Source organism: Phocoena phocoena, chromosome 6 (assembly GCF_963924675.1).
Source record: "Phocoena phocoena chromosome 6, mPhoPho1.1, whole genome shotgun sequence".
In the NCBI taxonomy this organism is placed as follows: Eukaryota; Metazoa; Chordata; class Mammalia; order Artiodactyla; family Phocoenidae; genus Phocoena; species Phocoena phocoena.
In genome coordinates this window covers 10,355,396-10,370,952 of record NC_089224.1, presented here as the reverse complement: position 1 = coordinate 10,370,952, position 15,557 = coordinate 10,355,396, and the positions used below count along the sequence as shown (strand labels likewise).

Sequence of the window (15,557 nt, the reverse complement as noted above, 5' to 3'; positions counted from 1 at the left end):
TGTCTAACCCTTCCTTTATAGCTTCCTGACACTCCAAGCTCCAGGCCCCGAAGTCCCCAATATAAGTTACTGTTTGAAGTACAAGTTTCCCAAACTCTGTGCATCAGCGAGTTCTGTCAACAATAAACACTTCACACAGGAAAAATTGTTTACCAGCACAGGACTGCCTCTTGAGACGGTACAGCTGTGTTAAGTTACTGTGGCGAGGGGCAGGGGACTTAATAAACACAAGAACAAACTGGCTTTCAGCAATGTGGGAGATGTGATGTCCTCGCGACAGAGAGCTATAGTAAGAAGTAGGCCACGCACAGTCTCAAACCTGTCTCAAAAGTGAATGTTTTGAACCAAAAAGGTCTTCCTTCTAGCACAACACTGGGAACTACTCTCCTAACGCCAGGCCCGACCCAAGGCAACGCCATATACAGTTACAACCACAGATGGCATCTTGTGGCACTGCTCAGAAGTTCTTCCTGCTGCCTCAGCCCTGCCCCCACTGCCCCACTCTAGCAACAAAAAGATGGCAAACACCCATACTTCAGAGACCCTAAATATCAACTAGTAGTGCCCTGAGATGCTGTCTGATGGGTAAAGAATTGGTCTGTGACCCAGCTCAATCCTGTAGCCACCCATAATGCCTAAGAAGGGAGCCCAGCCAACAACTCCAAGCCCACTGTAGTCACCCCAACGGTGAGGATGTGGCCAGAATGGGGCCGCCCACAAATGGAAGCTGACTCTCTTCATCTTGAAGATTTAATCTTTAATTCAGAGAGACTGCTTTCATTAGCAAGACTACCCTGGAGATCTTAATTAGGTGTCACATGCTTGGATGGGATATGAATAGTAAAGATGCAACAATCACTGCATTCCCACTTCCCTTCCAAGTTATATACAAATAAAACTGACATTCTTTGTATAACCCATCTGGCCAAAATCATTACTTGCCCCAGTTAAACAGGTGAATGGCTGACTAAAGGACTAGTTCTACTGTATCCATAGATGTCAAGGAGATGAACGGGATTCTAAGAAGAGCAGCATGTCTTTGCACATAAATTAAGTCACTTTTTAAGGCAAACTGAGATTTTTTTTTTTTTTGCCAATCAGATCTACTTTTTCAGCGGACTTACTACCTTTTTGACCATCCAGAATTACCTTTGTGCTGATTTAAGGTGCAAACTGTATAGGCAATGAAGCTGTAGGGTAGGAATTCTGTAAAGCAATTTTTTAAATCAGTACTAAGGGCAGAACTGTATTTTCTCATGGGCACTGGTCACATAATACCGATTATCAACTCCATCACGCCCTAATATTGACAAGTGCATTTCAGGAATCCTGATCATGTACTTATGGTCTTTTCACATTCTTAACTGTAAATGGGACAAAGGTCATCCATGACATACTTGTGGGTAAGAACACGGTAACACCCTTAGAGAACACGTTCTGAAGAAAGGCTAATTGTTATTAGGGAAGAGGCAAATAGACTTTCAGTGTTTTGCTACACTTAATGTTTTGCTATACTTAAATTTCTGACACGAGATATCTAGCCTGAATTTCACTGTAGTAATGACAGAGCTTGCAAAAATCTTGGCTGCTGTAAGAGAGTATGAGGACTGCAAATAACTTCCTCAAAACCTTCCACTTGACATTCTGGTTCATGAAAGACCTGTCCTTTGGAGTAGGAAAACAGTAGTCAGATTTAAAATAATCAGCAGGACAACTGCTGTAATTTTCTTGAGCCGAATAGTTAACTGCATAGCAAATAAGTCAACAAAATCCCTATGCATAAGTACCCGCACGGACATCCCTAACTTGATGGAATTTTTACAAACTGAAAACTTCCACGTTCCCATATGCACATCAATAAACAGCATTACCAGCTCCTCAGAAATCCCCCTTTGTCCCCTTCCTGACCCCACTGCTACCCCCAGGATAACCATTCTCCTGGCTTTTAATACCACAAATGAGTTTTCTGTGTGTTTGAACTTTTATATAAATAAAATCACACCATATCTACTCTTTTATATCTGGCTTCATTCACTAACATTATGTTTGTGAAATTTATCTACATTGTTGCATATAATTGGAGTCCCTTCATCCTCTTTGATGTAAGGTGTGAATATACCACAAAATTCATTCACCCGTTGATGTACATTTGGGTACATTTCAGCACTATTACCAAGAGGGCTATGAAGATTTCTGTGCAGATCTCTGGGTGACACACCTGCATTTCTGTTCAGTACAGACTTTGGGAATGAAACAGCTGAGGCACAGAGGATGTCACAGTCCTAGGTTCAACTTTACTGTCAGTTTCCTAAAGTGGTTATACCAATTTACACATCCTTTTCAAAAAACATAACAAAAAACTGGGAGTAACGCTATTGTCCAATAGGAAGGGAATGGTTAAGTACACTATAGTATGTTCACATGATATGCTACGGAATATTAGGTAGCAATAATAACAGTGAGGCGCACAGATAAATGTCCATGATACACCCAGCACTGGGTGAAAAAAAAAGCAGTAGAAACAAAATTGGGCACACACAGCCATATAAAATCACTCACTGGTTCTGTGAGGAAGGGGAATTTTTCTGTTTTCTAAACTGAAATGTTCTTATTTTCATCATTAAAAATTTATACCAATGACAGACATAACCAAACAAAAAGAAGACTTTGGCAATAAGTAAATCATTTATGCAAAAAAGTAGAATAAAATTCCTCACTCGGTCAATGAAACAGAGGTAGGCTATTAACTGAATAACATACTGGTAATATAATGTGTTAAGAAGAAGAGAAAGTAACGAATCTTGAGTCAGAGTACTTCACTGCCATCTTACAAGGGAAACAAAGGGCTATATCAAATTATCTTCGGATTTTTAAAAGCTAATGACCTGCTATATCCACCCATATCTATTTATCTACATTTTATTCTTGCTCTGACCCAGTGATTCCATTTTCTTACCTCTGCGTGAGGAAAAGGCGGTTCTGGGAGATACACCTTAGTCTGTTTGTTGTGACAAAGCCTTTTGAGGAGGAAAAACAAATCAGCAGGTTAGGCAAGGGCGTACAGTGGCATCTGTTGCCACCTAGTGGTAGCAGCGCAAATACTTAATACCGAAGTTTATTTGAAATTTTCCCGTCAGTGTATCTCACTGTGACTAAAACACCAGCATTTATAGTGTAATCAGGACATAAGTCACTTGTGAGCACAGTTTTAGCCTTTGAAATTCCTCAATACATTTTTTTCTTTAAAAATAAGCTTCTTATTTTGAAGTACTTTTAGATTTACAGAAAAGTTGCAAAGACAGTACAGAGTTCCCATGTACCTTTTAGCTGGTATGGCACTATGTTTGTTAAACTAAGAAATAAACATTAGTACTTTACAGTTAACTAAACTCTAGACTTTACTCAGCTTTCACCAATTTTTCCACTAATGTTCTTTTTCTGTTCCAGGATCTAATCTAAGATACCGTATTGCATTTAGTTGTGATCAAAAAAAAAAAAAAAAAATTTTTTTTTTTTTTTTTTTTTGGCTGTACCTCGCAGCTTGCAGGATCTGAGTTCCCCAACCAGGGATCGAACCTGTGCCTGCAGTGGAAGCACAGAGTCCTAATCACTGGACTGCCAAGGAATTCCCTAGTTGTGATCAATTTTGAGGAGAAAGTGATACACTTTTTTTTTTTGAGACATAGCTTTTCTATTTTATACATGCACCATTTCATTAATAGCAGAATTGGTAACTCAAACTGGAGAATAATAAATCTCTCCAGTAACTCTATCTTAATCTAGACACCGTGAACGTTTTAGGTAGTCTGTGTTTTTCCCTAGCCAGATATAACATTTAAAATATGGAGATTTCTGGAAAAGCAAATGTGGCAAAAGGTTAACAATTGTTAAATCAAAGTACGTGGGTGTTCTGTAGCTCTGACATTTTTAAAAGTTGGAAAAAATATATGTAGTGATTATGTTTGTTAAAGCCTGCTTCTAAGAATTCTATCAAAATAGAACTAAAGCATTTCAACAATTCTAATAGATGTTACTTTTGGCAGAATAATTCAGAACTCTGGGGCTTGGATTTTGTCTGAATTTCATTAATACAATTATCTAATTTTTCCTTCTTTAGTTTAACTCGATTTCAAAAACATTACTTTATATCCTTTTTGGAAGAAGTTGTACATATGGGAACAAGATACTTTTGAAGGGTTACTTATTAATAATATCTAAACAGACAACAGTACTGTCTTTATTTCAAACTCAGGAGGAGAGACAAAAGTTCTTAGTTTAAAAGTTTAATTTCGATTGTTGCAAAGGATAATATGCTACATCACTTAGCATCAATACATAAAGCTGTAAAACTAAAATACTTCTGTCAAAAAAATCAAAGAGCTAAATGCAATGTGGTACCCTGGATTGGACCCTGGAATAGGAAACAAGCATTAGTGAAAAAACTGGTGCAATCTGAATAAAGACTGGAGTTCAGTTAATAATAGAGTGCTCATGTTAATTTCTTAGTTTTGGTACAGAACGCATGGCCATGTAAGATGTTAACATTGGGGGGAAAATGAGTGGAAGGTATATGGGAGTTTCTGTATTATCTCTGCAACTTTTCTGTGCCTAAAATTATTTACTAAAGTAACAAGTTATTATTCAAAACACAAAATCAAAGACGAAATTGAAAAAAAGTATCACAATGGGAAACAATGTCTGCAGATATAACAAAGTGTTAGGATCTTCAATACATATATAGAGTTCAAATAAATAGATAAAAGTACAACACCTCTGATAAGTAAATGGGCAAAAAAGGAACAATTCACAGATGACATAAAAATTTTTCTGGAAAGCAGTTTAGATTTGTATAATGAACATTAAAAGCTATTTATACCCTTTGTTCCAGTAATCTTATTTTTAGTAACTAACCCAAAGCAAAAGATGTAGTCATATATACACAGAATGATACTAATTGAAAATTTATCACTAAAAGGAAAAAAATTGGGAAAAGCCTGTCCACCCCTTCAGACAATAGTTAAGTAAATTATACTACATATAAATGATGATTAATGATGTAATAATGCAGTCAAGCAATAATTATGGTCTCAAAGATTTTATAATGCTCTAATCTAGTATTAAAAAATTTAAAGGCAGGATTCACAATTAAATATGCAGCACGATCCCTATACAGAAAGAAGAAATACATCAGATTCTAACAGTGATATTATTTCTGGACAGTGGGATCACGGGTTCAGTTTTTTTTACTGTTCTCTGTTAACTTGTTATCTTTTTCTATAGTAAACATGTATTACACACATATTAAAAACAAATATCAAAAAATAAAAACTCAAAAACAACCTACTCTTATTTTAGCAGTCCTGAATTCTACCCAATCAGACATTTTGACAATAAGAAAAGCATGTAATGGGTCAAGAGTGGACTTGAAGGGCACACACCCGGCTAGGACACCATCCACAGGGGCCCACAAGGGCTTGCCCAGGAGCTTGTAGTTTTCAATATTTTTAACTGAGGATCTGGATGAAGAAATTCAGAACATGCTGATTAAATGTGCAAGTCATCCTTAGGGTGGACTACCACTTATTCAAGATTATCTTCCTGTGTTGGGGGAGAAAAAACTCTAAGCAAAGGATAAAATTCAATGGCTACCAATAAAAGTGACTTTTTATTGTTAGTCACTAACAATAAGTCAAATATAAATAACAACGAAAAGTCCTATGGACAAACATGAATAATATGTACATGGGATGGAGAAGCCTGCCTGGATCTAAAAACAGAAAAAAAGGACCTTCACCACAACTAAAACGGAGAGAAAAAAACTGTATTTAAAAAGGTGGGGAGGGGAGGGTGCACACCATAATGTACAAATGACGTATGTTGTACAGAACGATGTACAAATTACTTTTTTTTTTTTTTTTTTTTTTGTGGTACGCGGGCCTCTCACTGTTGTGGCCTCTCCCATTGCGGAGCACAGGCTCCGGACGCGCAGGCCCAGCGGCCATGGCTCATGGGCCCAGCCACTCCGCAGCATGTGGGATCTTCCCGGACCGGGGCACGAACCCGTGTTCCCTGCATCGGCAGGCGGACTCTCAACCACTGCGCCACTAGGGAAGCCCAAAAATTCCTTTTAAAGTAGAAGCTTCTAGAAGAATACTGTGTCTATTAGGCTATCACACCAGTAAACGGGATTAAGCACACCCTATATATATGTATGTCACAGTCCCATCCTAAGGCACTACTGGATCCACTGTAAAAGTTAAGTTGCTCTATTTCTTCCTACCCCTGACTTTTTTTGGCCAGGCGAGTTAGATTCAAATATCCATCTAAATAATCCTAAAAAGGTTCACCCACTTCATATTGCTCAATAATTTACCCATCCTAGGATTTGATCAAACAATTTCCTGTTGTAGTAAAACTTGATTTTGCCAAATATACTATTGAAATGAAAAAATAAGCTAGTTTTTCCTATCAGATTTGGTATTATAAATTTTAGACAAAATGAGCTTGGGCTTTGAACTTTTTTTAGCTTTTAGCTTTTAGCTTTTGTAATAGATAGAGGGTAGCATGTGAGAAGGTCAGTGTATGATAGTTTTGTTACTGATTTTCAAAGTGCTGGCTAAGCTACATCTTCGCTCTCCCACCTTCCCTCCTTCCCTTCTTAATAACAATTCTTCTAAACCCTGGCAATATCACAGATTTGGCTTTCATTAATATAATCTTCACATCACAGACAGGGAAAAACAACAAAATGAAGGTTTCATAGTAATGTGAGAAAAATATAGGATTACTTCTATTTCTTTTTAAATTAAAATTAAGAACATTTTTCTTTTCTTACTGCTTGAATTACTGAATCACAGGAAGAACAGAGACATACCACTCGGCAAAAATCTGGGAAAACTCGAGTGAACTGTTAGCCACTGGGGAGATGAAGTAGAAAGGAATGCTGGAGAGGCCGGCAGAGTCAATGTACTGATACAGGCATTCCAGAAGGTCATAGATCACTCCAGAAGGGTAGCAGGGGACCAACACGTTTCCTCCATTCCGGACTGTCAATGCTAGAAAGGTTGAAGCCACACAACATTGTAAATCAACTATACTTCAATTAAAAAAAAATAACAAAGAAAAGAAAGGTTGAAGCCAGAGGGGGAAAAAAAGTAGTATCAAAAGAACAGTTTAACACAGGGAGAACAGAACTTTAAAAATAATATTTGCATTTCTCTCATTTCCTACATCTGTTCCTATAATTCACTTCGTATGTATAACAATTTACTTCTTTTGAAGACTAGCACTGGAGTGGGAGGATCCAGAGGCTGACTGATGATCAGCTGAGTTTTTAACCAATGTCTCAGTGCCTGGGAACAGGGTGTGCAGTTAGGGGTCTGGGTTGTCAAGGTTCCCAATGGCAGATGAGCTTCAGGACAGACCCTCCAAGCTCCTTCTCTTTTTAGCTCCTGCTCAAAACTCTGCTGGATTTGTCTCTCTTCAGCCTCTGACCACTGCTGAATGACCTATAAGGAAACAGGCCAAGTTTTTTCTCTTTGACTCATTTTAGTAGCATTTTCTTTCATTAATGTTTTGGCTATAAGAAAATCCTCTATACTTTAAATACTTAAAATAAGTTATCAAATGAGGAATTGCAACTTACGGTAAAATCATATTAGAAGCTATAACTGGCTAAAAAAAGGCCAAAGATCTCTTAAGTTTGTTTTTTGTTCAGTTTCCAGCATAGATTGAAACAAGCAGCGTTTGGGTACAGAACTTGAAGTCTCTGATGACTTTTATCCTCCTCCTACATGTTCCCAACTCTGACATCCAGGTTCTCCTGGATGCTGTGCCTGGAATACTGGCCGACTTGCTATTACTAGAGTACGGAACCACAGAAAAGACCAGATAGCCATCAGCGCTCAAGAGGCCTGGCTCTAGACCCGTCTCTCTCACAAGCTATGGGACCTTACTTAGTTAGGCCACTGTAACCTCCTGGGCCTCAGCTTCCTCATCGCTGATGAGAGGAGTGAACTAGATCAGTGTTTTTCAAGCTTTATTTTGCATGAAGACTGCCAGAACATGTTAAAAATGCAACTTTTCTATGGGTCTCTCTTACTAGGTCTGTGGTGGTACCTCAAAATTCGCATTTTTGAGAAGTGGCCTCACTGATGTTGAGGCAGGTGGTTAGTGGACCCCACTTTGAGAAACAGTGGATTAGATGTAAAGTTCCTTTAAGACCTGAAGTTCTTTGAGTCCATGATTCTGGATTATACACAAACATACAAATAAAAGATTCTGTTTGAGACCAGTCTGATACTTTTTCCAAGCTAAGAATAAATTACCTTTGTCTTAAAATCAGCAAAGAGCAAAAAAAGACTAGGATTATTGGCAAGGGCAAGTGAAATTTCAAAGGATAGTGCCTTCCATGTAAATATTAGATGACAACCACTTCTTTCCCCCAGAGTTGCCAGGGATGGGGGGCCTGAGCGCATTAACTCCTCTCTGGCAACAGTTTTGGAGTGAAAGTTTGTGTCTCCTAAAGTTCATGTATTGAAGCCCTCACCCCCAATTAGGTATTAGGAGGGGGAACCTTTGGGAGGTACCCACATCTAGATGAGGCCATTAGGCCATTAGGGTGGAGCCCCCATGATGGGATTAGCACACTTATAAGGAGAGGAAGAGGAAGAGGCACCAGAACAGCTTTTCTTCACCAGTGAGACACAGCAAGAAGGCTGCCGTCTGCAAGCCAGAAAGAGGGTCCCTCACCAGAACCCAGCCATGCTGGCAACCTTCTGACTTCCTAGCCTCCAGAACTATGAGAAATTAGTATTGTTTAAAGCTTATACTAAGGTATTTTGTTACAGTAGCCTAAGCTAAGACAATACGCAACCTACACATTTCTAAAAGAAATGCAGCATTTCTAGATTTTACGGACAATTATATCCAAAGAAACATACATTTCTTCCAGGTAGCAAATACGCAACAAGTCTCTCAATTCAGTCTTCCCCCAAAAGAAGAAAAAAATTATACCAACCAAATAGTGGGGAAAAAAAGTACAACTGTTTCACCTGTATCACTGTTGTGAATTCAAAGTATCAACAGTCTTTTCTGTGTTATTATTTGCAAAGCAAAGATATGATCCTTTCCTTCTTTAACTTTGCTTACCCTATAAGCACCCCTGACCCACTCCCAAATCCCACCAGAAAACAAGAATAAGTTTCTACATAAATCAAGTGGGCGAAATGTTGAGCATTTGTTGTATAAAGTGCTAAAAATTCTAATTTACCGTTATAACCACCATTCCTATTGTGCTTTCAGATTTAAGTTGCTTAAGAATTGCTTTTGTTGACAACAGTAGGCTTTGAAGGATGAGCAGACAGGGTGGGAATAAATGGGGGGAAAGGCCGTAGTAGGGGGCATCAGAGGGTGTGAATGTGAAGCAAAGGGACAAAAAATACCACAGAATCAAGGTACCAAAAAATAAATGTAAAACATTTTATCTTGTTTAAGATTTGCATTGGATACATACCCAGGTTGCTGCAGAACTCTCCCACCATGCTGTCTGGGTTTGCGGTGGGAATCTGGGTAAGGCCTGTCAGAATGAGAACATCGCTGTTTTTGAGAGAAGCTTGGTCCATGGGCTGAAAAACCACAGAGAACTATGATTAGTAATTTAAAAAAGAAAAGGTTAGATATAAGTAGTAAAGGAAAAGGACAATACAGTTATTGCTCTTTCCATGTCCAACTCATCATCAAATCATCTCACCTCCTCTAACGAAAAGTCTATCACTGAACAGCGGTTGCCCAAGGGGGATGGGGATCCATGGGAGGGAACTTTATGGGGTGATAGTTCTATGTCTTGTTTGGTATGGTGATGACATGATATGAAAATTCATGAATTGTACATTTAAGATCTTTGGGTTTCACTATACATAAATTTTACCTCAATGAAAAATAAGCACATTATCTTATACTTCTATAATGCTTTGCTCTTTTCAAAAGGCTATCTCACACATATCGTTGGTGGCCCTCAAACTTGAGCGTGCATCAGAATCACCTGGAGGTGGATCGCTGGGCCCCACCCCCAGAGCTTCCGATTCAGGTTTGAGGAGGGCCTGAAAATCTGCATTTCTAACAAGCTCCCAGGAGATGGTCCTGTTGCCGGTCTGGGGATCATGCCTTGAGAACCACTGCACTATACAATTTGGTTCTCAAAACAGCTCTGCCAAGTACATGAAATAGGGTACATTTTGAAAATACAGAAGTTGGGACTCAAAGAGCTGGGGTGCGTTTCCCTAAGAGTCAGTGGCAGAGGAGCAAAGAAGGACACTGGATTAGGAACCAGAAATGTAAAGCCTCCTTCAATTCCATTACCAGCACTGGACCTCAGCCAAGCCTCCGAGCTGAGTTTCTTATAGAATGGGCCTATTTCTTGACCCATCTCCCTTCAGTGGCTTCTGAGAGTCTCATGTGCTAATACACATGATCTTCCCGTAGCCTATGAAGTCCTATGGTGTACTATTGTGTGGTCCTTAGGATGATTTATTTTTGAATTTAACTTTGTTTTCAGAGCATTTCAAAAAAAAATACTAATTACTTTTTCCAAATAAATCAGGATTAAAGTTGGAAACAAAAATGAAGGCCCATGTAAGGATGTATTGTACAACATGGGGAATATAGCTAATATTTTGCAATAACTGTAAATAGAAAGTAACCTTTAAAAATTGTAAAAAAAATGTAAAAAAATTAAAAAGTACTTAATAAGAGGAATAGAAAGGGAAAAAAACAAAGGCCCATGGATTGAGATGCTGGAGAGCTCATCAATGTTTTCACTTTGTAATGCATCTTTTCCTCAGTTTCATTTAACATACTCACAGAACATCAGAAGAAAGAAGCCAGAAACACCGTTTACTGAGAAGCCTTATCCCTCTTCTTTCTGTTCCACCCAGACTTCCCCCCGCAAATTTCAAATAGCAGTGCAGCAAACACCTACCATCTGCATTGCTATCTCGGAGTATACGTGCCTTTTGATGTATCATCCTTTAGCATTTTATATACACAAGGATATATGGGCTTCATTATTTTTTAAAATAACATGAGTGTGGTTATATAAGTTGCTTTATAACCTGAAAAATACTTCTTTCACATGAATAAAGGAGAAGTACAGTTGTGACAATTACAATGAGTAGCTTCTAATTCCTATTTGCACAGATACATAACAATGCGTGTAAGAGCTTTTCTTCTCAGGCAGAACTAACCTATTTGCACTTCTCCAGCACACACACACACACACACACACACACACACACACACACATATACGTTCACTGTTTCCAGAGAAGGAGGAAAGGAGAAGTAAAGTACAGAGGTTTAGAGCAGCTGATGTGTAATGAGCCTGGGAACGTTCACTGTGTACACACACCAAGCAGAAGGAAACTGGAATGGTGACCAAAAGGACCGAGCTTCACTGGATAGCATATTCAGCTTAAAAGCACAAGAATTTTATACGAATCTTATTAGAACAAGCCACTAATGATTCACAGGGCTGATGGGGCATTCAGAGGGCCTAGGAACCTCCTGAAATGGAACACACAATTCTGTGTGCCTGTATACATTTTTCCACAGATTTAATTAGGTTGTCATTTGGGGCCATGACCCCCAAAAGGTTAATTAAGGACTACTGATCTAAACAAAGACTCAGTGGGGAGAAAACTCTGGCACTGAAAACATTATCATCTCTGAACCTCAGCCATTACCACTGCCTTCCTTTGAAAATTAAATGCCCATAATAAAAAACAAAGGCAGTACTACAACATGACTACCACCGAGCTGGACACTGAGATACTTCATGATCAAGTCAGACTAGATGTTCATAGTTTTAGCCCTAAAACTTGGGAGACATTTCTTGTGGATTCCCAGGGCTACTATAAAATAAAGTAGTCTTAAAAGGCTTTTAGTGACACTCTCCAAACTAAGCTGACACCACCACCATCTCCATTTCACCACCAAAGAGCAAATGCATATATTACTGGTGTCAGTGGTCACTCACTGAGTGCCTGAAGTGGGAACATTTTGTTTAAACACACAAAAACAAAAAATTCCACTGTGTCCAAGAATCAAATAAAAATACCTTACAAAGTTGACAGTCACAATCAAACTTGTGGAATAAAATTTTGAAAAAGCCTAGGTCCAAGGATGCTGTGGTCTTTGTGCTGGTCCTCTGCTGATTAATTTGTTTTATAAATATATATTTTTTTTAATTAAAAAAATTTTTTTAGCTGTGTTGGGTCTTTGTTGCTGTGCATGGCTTTCTCTAAGTTACAGCGTGCGGGCTTCTCACTGAGGCTCCTCTTGCTGTGGAGCAGGACTCTAGGCACACAGGCTTCAGTAGTTGCAGCATGTGGGCTCAGTAGTTGCGGCACTCGGGCCCTAGAGGGCACGGGCTTCAGTAGTTGTGGTGCGTGGGCTCTAGGGCGTGCAGGCTTCAGTAGCTGCAGCATGTGGGCTCAGTAGTTGCGGCACTCGGGCCCTAGAGGGCACGGGCTTCAGTAGTTGTGGTGCGTGGGCTCTAGGGCGTGCAGGCTTCAGTAGTTGCAGCATGTGGGCTCAGCAGTTGTGGCACTCGGGCCCTAGAGCGCATGGGCTTCAGTAGTTGTGGATCGTGGGCTCTAGAGTGCAGGCTCAGTAGTTATGGCACACGGGCTTAGCTGCTCCACGGCATGTGGGATCTTCCCAGACAAGGGATTGAATCCGTGTCCCCTGCATTGGCAGGTGGATTCTTAACCACTGTGCCACAGGGAAGTCCCCTCTGCTGATTAATTTTTACTGGACACTTTGCACAGGGCATGAGAAAAAGGAGATCCAGTTTCTAGGCCCTAGAAGCTTATGACCAAGTTGAAGAGAAAACAAGTATGTATAATCAAAAAGGAGGATTTTCCCCAAAGCCATAAAAAATGTAATTCAAATTTCTTGAGTCTGCACTGAGTATCTAAGTACCAGGACGAATGCAGACTAGAGGGCTGCACTAGGCCAGGGGAGGTTACTAGGCCAGGGGAGGCAGATGAAGTTTTCGTTCTAGTTTTCTTTCTCTCTTTGGCTAAGGAACTTAAGACTCAATTTCAGGCGGACTTTGGAATGGCTGAGTGACACCCCTCTCCCCCAAACCCCCTACACCAAGACGTCCCTCCTACATGTGCCCTCATGGCCTCCAAGCCTCACTATCCCAGCACCAACCACAATGAATTGTAATCGCCTGTTTACCTGTCTGTGTCCCCCGTGGGACTATGAAGCTCCCTGAGAGCAAGGACTTTGTATCCTTACTTCCTGGCAAGATGCCTGGCACACAGCAAACAGTAAATAAACATTCACTGAATAAATGAACACATGAAAAGAACATGCATTCTGGTAAGCAAAGTGAGAACATTCCATGCTAGGAAACAGGCACTACAAGTCAGGAACATGAGATAAGCATGTCAACAGCAGGAGGAGGGCCAGGGAGGGCAGAGGGCAGGGGAAGGCAGCCTGTAGATGCCAAACGGATTTATTTGAGAAAAGAAATTAGGAAAAAGAGAGAAAGTATTATTGGTTAAGGGCCTAAAAGGTCAGAATCGTGAAGACTGATAGGCTAGGCAATAAGGAGTCAATGGTCTCAAGCCGGAGGATGACATTTTTAAACAATAAACACAGACAATAGCTGAAGGAAGGGGAGTGAGACCAAACAGACGGAGAACACTTTGAAGGCAGCCCAGACAGACATAAAGGGAAAAAATTACAACTTCATGGCATTTGAGGAGCTGGAAGAAGCAGATCTACACATCATACAAAACAATTAACAGACTTTGGGGAATGGATTGAATATACAGGACAAGGGAGAAAGCAGACTTTAACATGCTCCAAAATCTGAAGTCAGAAATGCAGTCAAAGGGAAATTCGGATGCAGTGATTTAAAAGAATAAGGAGGCAATAATAAGTCCAGCATTGGCAAGCTGCAGGTGTTCTGAGGGTAGGGAAATGATTTAATCTGAGCTTAAAGATAAAACAGTGGCATGTGATGTATATGGAGATCTGCTAGGTACCTTCATCAAAGTACGTAACAGAAACGTCAGTTTATTTGGAGTGAGGAAAAGAGAAGCGGGTCTAGGGCCAAGGCTGGAGGGACACTGTAAGGAACGTGGGAGAGGGGCAAAGACAAGAGAAGTACAAGATGCAGTGAAGAGCTTCCTACCTTGTAAAACTCAGGGGTTTGGGAAAGGTTAAGTTTATGGTACACTCACCCTGTAATATGGCAAAAGATCAGGTAGAGCAAGAAGAGGAATACAACAACAAAAAGATTGCTACAGAAGCCTAGACTAAAAAGAATGTCAACAAGAGACTGATGAATGGTGCAGCTGTGAGATGCTGTGGAAAACGGAAAAAGTTAAGTTTGACCAGAAACTGATCACTGTTGAGCTAGAGATGTGAAATAAATCCAGGAGGTAAAAGATGAGAAAGTAATGTTCACAGACCGAGTTAAACAAGGTGAACAGGAGAAATCGCATCATGGTTAAGAGAGAGACTACGGCAGCAGGTGATGAGACAGTCTTCTGAAAGCCTTTTTCCATATTAAAACCCCTCCGATTTGCTTAAAGGCAGAAAAGGAGGAATCCGTGAAAAAGTTAATGACCCAATGACCTATGCTTCTTTGATAACAGAAAGTAGGAAGTATATTTGGAATCACGAAGCACATCATACCCAGCCTTCTAAGGCCAATTAAAAGCCCACTCTTCCAAGAGGTCTCCTAATCCCCAACAGGAAGGGGTGCACCCTACTTCTGAATCCCATGGCACTTCACTGGATTTCTAATCTGAAAGGATCAATCACTTGTACCCTGGAGAAAAGTCCTGTGTGCACTCATCTTCTTTCTCTATGATAACTTGTGTAAACCCAGCACCTAACCATCTATGTTCCCCTTACAGCCTAGCGCACTTCAGTGCCCAAAGCAGGGGTTTAGGAAATACAACAGACTAGATGACGGGAGGAAGGAATGAATAAACAAGTGAATGCACGTAAGTAGCATATATTACTTTTGAGAGAAGGAAATACTCTGCAGAGAGAAGCTGTCTGCCAGAGAAGAAACAAAACAGCAAGTGTGGAAAGAAACAGACAGGAGTCCAGCAAGTCGTTCAGTCTCTCCCTCCTCGCCTCATGGGATCTGCTTACTGAGCCCCATTCTCCAAACCAACCACAAACCGTGTGTAGCTCAGCTTCCTCACCGCTCCTGCCCCCAAATATATCAAGTTTAACTTTTACTGGTTGGTGCTACGTTGCCAGTGCGGACAGAGCTTTGCTTCCTCAGGACCAACCTGAGGAGGCCGAGGCTTTGGGACAACTTGGGGCTGCACCCATGGACAGGAACAAGCTTCCTGCCCACAGCCCTGGCAGATGAGGAGGGAACTGTATGCTGTGGTTTGTCCCAGACATTTTTCCTAAATAACATTTCGGGGACATGGCTGTGTCCTTTACCCAGGAAGAGTGGGCCCTTCGTGGACATATCCCAGGGACAGCTGTACAGAGATGTGATGCTGAAGAATGTCA

The 15,557-nt window shown here is 40.3% G+C and overlaps 1 protein-coding gene across 3 annotated transcripts in view; it reads right to left on the bottom strand.

Annotated features, from left to right (window-relative positions):
* INTS9 (integrator complex subunit 9) overlaps positions 1-15,557 on the bottom strand; it is a 109,892-nt gene that overhangs the window by 21,485 nt on the left and 72,850 nt on the right. For all 3 annotated transcript variants that reach the window (XM_065878755.1, XM_065878756.1, XM_065878758.1), the window contains 3 exons: positions 9,515-9,626; positions 6,875-7,055; positions 2,957-3,017 (listed from right to left, as the gene is read on the bottom strand). In XM_065878755.1, coding sequence (XP_065734827.1) covers positions 2,957-3,017; positions 6,875-7,055; positions 9,515-9,626 — 354 coding nt within the window. The remainder of the gene's footprint in view (positions 1-2,956; positions 3,018-6,874; positions 7,056-9,514; positions 9,627-15,557) is intronic.